We start from the raw sequence: 5,088 nt of genomic DNA, 5'->3' as shown, positions 1-5,088 counted from the left end.
CTCCTGTGGGACCCCCGAGTCTCCCTGCTGGGACAGCAGGGCAGGGGGGTGGGCTCTCTGCTCTGCCCCCACCCAACAGCCAGGCCGCTGCCCTCCAAGTTCTGTCCGGACAACCTCTAGGGCCAGGATTCTATTCTCTCCACCCCCAGCACCCCCCATTTTCTGTGGGTGAGGTGGGACACCGCAGAGGCCTTCCTGAAGCCTGAGGGAGCTTATCTGTCCCTGCATCGAACCCGTCTCTGTCCCAAGTGGACCTGGCTGTAGGAAGGCAGAGGCAGTGGAAGATTCCAGAAGTCTCCTCACCACACACTGCCTGTTGGGTGCTTCTCACAGTGGCACAGCCCCCTCCCCCCAGTTCCCATTGGACTCTGGCCCGCCCTCTGGGGGCCCCACAGCCTTGTGGTGGCCCATCCCCCTGGCTGCCCTGGGGACTCTGGTAGGCCTCGGAGCCTCGGGGCTGAAACCAGCAGTAGGCCAGCCACTTGGGGCTCCCTGCCGGCTGCCCTGTTCTCGGGGTGCTCTGAGGGCAGAACTCATTTCCTGTCCTCAGCCCCTCAGCACCCGGAGCCCAGACCCAGCTGGACAGGGTGCTTTGTGAGTGCTACGAACGGGCCCACATGAAGTCCTGGCTCCTAGGGGTCCAGCAGCTGGTCTTGGAGGGCCGGCACCAGCCCCTGTTCCCCCACGGGGGCTCTTTACATCTCTGCTCCCACAGCCTGCAAGGGGGTTAGCTGGGGGGACAGGCCTCCTCCCAGGCAAACAGGGATCTCTCTCCACAGCGAGCCCCCAGGGGACGGGGGTGGGCTCTGGCCTGCCAGGGTGGCAGCCACCTGTCTGTGGGGGGTAACTGTTGTGACCGGCGTGGTCATCAGTACAGGCCATCTCCCTGGCCCAGAGGATTCAGGAGGGCCGTCGGGTCTGGAAGGAGGCCTCTGGCTCATGGGGTCCCCTTTTCTCCACCCCGAGCCTTCCCATCACAGATGGGGAAAGAGAATCCTGGGGAGGCGAAAGGGCGAGGCCCAAGGTCACAGAAAGCGCAGAGGAGGGACCAGGGCCTGGAGCAGCCTGGCTCAGTGGAGGCTGGACCGAGGTTCCAGACAGGGTGGGGACCCCAGCATGGGAGAAACAGGGACGGGATGCTCAACGGGACGTGAAGCAGCTAACGCATCACAAATGGGAACCATGGGCTGGGAGACGCGCTGGACAGCCAGGTGGGTGACCCTGTGGAGAGGCCCCGGGGCTGGGACGAGGAGTCGTTCAACTTCGGCGCCGGATCTGAGAGCCTGAGGGGGCTCGTGGGATTCTGTAGGGAGGGCTCTCTGAACCTGAGTCCAGGAGAAGCAAGCAGCACCTGTCACAGGTGCAGGACTGCACGGGGCAACCAAGCCCGCGAGGTAACTCCCAGGCATGCCTGGGACTTACCTGACCAGCAGGGGGCGTGAAGAAGGAGAGGGTGAGCGAGAACGGACTGCACCCCAAACCCCATCCCCGATCCCGGAGGCAGCTGCCCCTGCTCACTCTCCGAAGTTGAACATCTCGGCCTCCTTCTCCTTCCAGAAGGCGAAGCTCCTGCCGATGTAGCCACAGATGTCTTCATTGCTGAAGCTGCCCCGCCGGGCACCTGGACCCTGGACTTCAGGATCGGGGCCACTGCTGGGCGCCACAGCGGGGGGCAGTGGCCTGAGTGTGGTGAGGCCTGACTTGCGGCCAGGCTCTGTGTCCCAGGTGGGGCCCCGGCAGGGGCCGAAGAAACGGGCTTTGATGTCCTCGAAGCCGTCGGTCCAGGCGCGGCGGCCGGCAGCCACCTCGTCGGTCACAGCCCTGTGGAAGGCCCGCACAGCCTCCCAGCCGTGGGCGTCCAGGTGCTCAAAGACCTCGAAGCACAGCAGGTGGCGCATCTTGCGCTCCTCAGGCGGCAGATCGCACTCCAGGAGCTGGAAGTAGCCCAGCATGAAGAGGTCCAGTGTGAGGCTGCCGTAGGGCACCGGCACCCCGTCCACGTGTGGCAGGAACTGCTCGGGTGACAGCAGGCCGTGTGGCCGCCGGCTCAGCCGCCGCAGCCGCCGGGCGGGCACGCGAGCCAGGATGGCCTTCCAGTTGCCCAGCAGGTGGGCGATGATGCTGTGCTGCTGCCACAGGTGGCTGAGGCGCGGGCCCTCGCTGGGTGGGGGGGAGGGCGGCCGGGGGCCCTGGGCGCGGTGGGCCTCCAGGGTCCTGCAGGCAGCGGTCTTGAGGGCGGGTGTGTAGGCTGACTTCTTCCAGTGGCTGAGGAACAGCATGACGATGCGTTCCTTGCGCAGGTTGGCCAGGTCCAGGCCTGGCGCCATGCCCGCCTCTGACGGGGCCTCCTCACAGCTGATGCCCGAGTCGCTGGCCTCCTCAGTGTCACCCGGCCCAAGCTCCCCTCCCACTGGGCCACGGTGGGGCTGCGGAGGGGCCACCCAGCAGCCTCTCAGGCACTGCCCGGGCCGGGCCCCCAGCTCACAGGACCCCGGGTTTGGAGCACAGGGTGGGCCAGCCAGGCTGGACTCGAAGTTGCCACGCAGCGTCCGCACGGACACCCCACACTCCTGGATCTCGCGCTGGGCCGTGCTGTGCTGGGGGCTGGCCAGGGCCTCCCTGGGGGCTGCGTCCGGGGGCTGAGCGGCTGGCTGCTCCTCGCCTCGCACCAGCCCGTTCACGCCCCGAAGCAGCAGGGACATGCTGCGCACCAGCCGGGCAATGTGGCTGCACCAGAAGGGCAGGGGCTGCCCGCCTGGCACGGCGGCCGCCTCCGCCACCTCCACCTTGCCCTCAGGCAGCACCACAGCTGGGGCCTCGGCCTCCTCGCCCTCTGGCCCCGGCTCCCAGGGCAGGAAGTGGCTGTTGACGGTGATGCTGACTAGGGGCTCGGGCAGCAGGGCCTGCAGCTCAGCCGCCAGCCGACCCAGCTCGCTCTCGTACTCCTGGCAGCGGCGCCGCAGCTGCAGGTTGGCAATCTGCTTCTCCAGGTACACCAGGTCGTCCTCGGTCAGCAACTCCCCAAAGGGGCCCAGGATGGCCTGGTGGGCCTGGGAGTACCGCCAGGCTGCCTGCTCCAGGGGGCCTTCGCTCCTGCCATCCTCCTGGGCGTGGAGAGAGCAGGGTCAGCACGGCAGTGGCCTGGCGTCAGGTCCCCCTGGGACCCTGGCCCAGCCCTTGGGCACCCCGCTGGCCCCGACCTGGACGGGAGAAGAAATGAGGTGCTTGGCGAGCCCAAGTCCAGAGCCGGAGGCTCAGGGCAGGCATCCTGCCCCATGGGGTCCCCTTTTTCCCCTCACAAGAGGCTGAAGCATCTCTGCTCTGCCCCCCACCCACGTCTTCTAAATCCCCCTCACCTCCTCCACGTTTAATCCAAAGGGTCTCCCTCCTCAGAGCCCTCCCCACCAAATTCTGGAACGTTCTGTGGTTAGGCAGCAGCCCAGGATGAGCAGCCTCAACCACTCTGCTCTGGGCAGCCAGCTTCACCCTCCTCCCTTCCCGCTCCCCCCTCCCCCCAGTCCTCATCTTGGCACCAGGACACAGCCCTGGGTGTCCACAGTCTGGGGGACACAGAGGTGCAGCCACTCTGCCTGTGTGGTCTCCTCCATGCCTCAGCACCCCAAGGAGGTGTTGCTGTGGACAGTCACAGGTGAAAAGACCCCACTGAGACCTTGCCACCGCCTGGTGGCCGAGAGGCCAGGGATTGGGCAGCACTTTGCACTACTAGTAAGACCCAACCCCTTCCACCTAGCAGGGCCCGGGGTGGGGGACAGTCACTGTCCTGGGCAGGGTGTCTGGCCAGGAGGATCCAGCACAGGGACCCCCAGCCTCTGCCTTGCTGTGGCTAAGGTCAGCCAGCTTGTGCCAGCCCACCCTCCATCTCCCTGAGCGTTCAGTCTCTCGGTGGTCCTGCCTCCTTGTGAAACTCACCCCCGTCCCAAGGAAAGATCCGAAGGGGCTCCCTGGCTGAGCTAGAGGCCCCTGCCTGCCCCTGCCTTGCTCAGCCTTCAACCTGACAGGCAGGGACAGGGTGGGCCTCCAGGCCAATGCTGACTCATAGTTCTGCAAGTGTATGTGCTGTCCAGTTCAGCAGCCACCAGCCACAAGTGCCCACTGAACACCTGGAGCGTGGCTGGGGTGACTGAGGCATGAAGTTTTACGTTCATTTGACTTTAGTGTGGACTGAAACAGCCCCGTGGGGCTGGTGTCACTATACTGGACAGTGCAGGTGTAGACCAAGTGCTGCACACACGTTTCAGACAGAATTGTAGGCCTGTAGGGGAAAATTCTAGAACTGGAATCCACACAGCAGCCGGACTGGTCCTGATGAAATTCAAGTCAAATCACAGCCGTCTCTGCTCAGATTCTCAAAGGCTGCCCGGAGGCCTCACAGCAGCCCCTTGATGTCCGCCCATGTTTCCTTCTGGCCTCATCCCTCCCCATTGCCTCATCCCCCCCTCCAGGGCCCTTGCCTCCTCCTCTTCTCCCTTGGCCAGCATGCTCATGCCACAGGGTCTTTGCACGCGCTGCTCCCGCTGCTGGAAGGTGCTTATCCCAGATGCCCAGTGGCTCCTTCCTCACTCCAGGCCCCTGCTCAGCCTCCCCTGCCCCAGAGACTGCCCTGACCACCCAGAGACAAAAGCCCACCCTTTCTCCCCCTTTTCCCTGCTCTGTTTTTCCCCACAGCACCTCCATGACTGCCACTCCTCCCACCCAGTGCACTAGCCTGTGTACCACCTGTCCCCCTGCTGGAGTGTAAGGGCCAGGAAGGCAGCGCCTGCTCTGTTCGCAGGAGCCTGTGCAGAGAAGACCCCAATAAAAAGCGGGAGTAAACGGGACCACAGCTGTAAAGCAGGTGGAGGGCGCTACGAAGACCCTCGGATCGGCTTTAACGCCATTGGCTCGCAGAAGAGGAAGCGGAGACCACAGCGGGCAGACAGCCGAGTACCTGGGTCTCGGGATTCCGAGTCCCGGCTCTGGCTACAGACGCCTCACCTTGCGTTTCCGCCGGCCTGGGGACAGAACCTCCTGCCTGCCCCTCCCCTCCCGTCTTCCATGCCCCGCCCCTCTCGCCCTCAAGGCGACTAC

The 5,088-nt window shown here is 65.1% G+C and overlaps 1 protein-coding gene across 1 annotated transcript in view; it reads right to left on the bottom strand.

Moving 5' to 3' along the window:
* Nucleotides 1-1,514: 1,514 nt before the first annotated feature.
* ESPNL (espin like) overlaps nucleotides 1,515-5,088 on the bottom strand; it is a 24,868-nt gene continuing 21,294 nt past the window's right edge. The window contains exon 9 of the mRNA XM_004386467.1: nucleotides 1,515-3,104. Within this exon, the coding sequence (XP_004386524.1) occupies nucleotides 1,515-3,104 (1,590 nt within the window). The remainder of the gene's footprint in view (nucleotides 3,105-5,088) is intronic.

The sequence above is a fragment of the Trichechus manatus genome, unplaced genomic scaffold, assembly GCF_000243295.1.
Source record: "Trichechus manatus latirostris isolate Lorelei unplaced genomic scaffold, TriManLat1.0 scaffold00165, whole genome shotgun sequence".
NCBI lineage: Eukaryota > Metazoa > Chordata > Mammalia > Sirenia > Trichechidae > Trichechus > Trichechus manatus.
The sequence above is the reverse complement of the archived record's forward strand: the minus strand, read 5'-3'. Positions and strand labels throughout refer to the sequence as shown.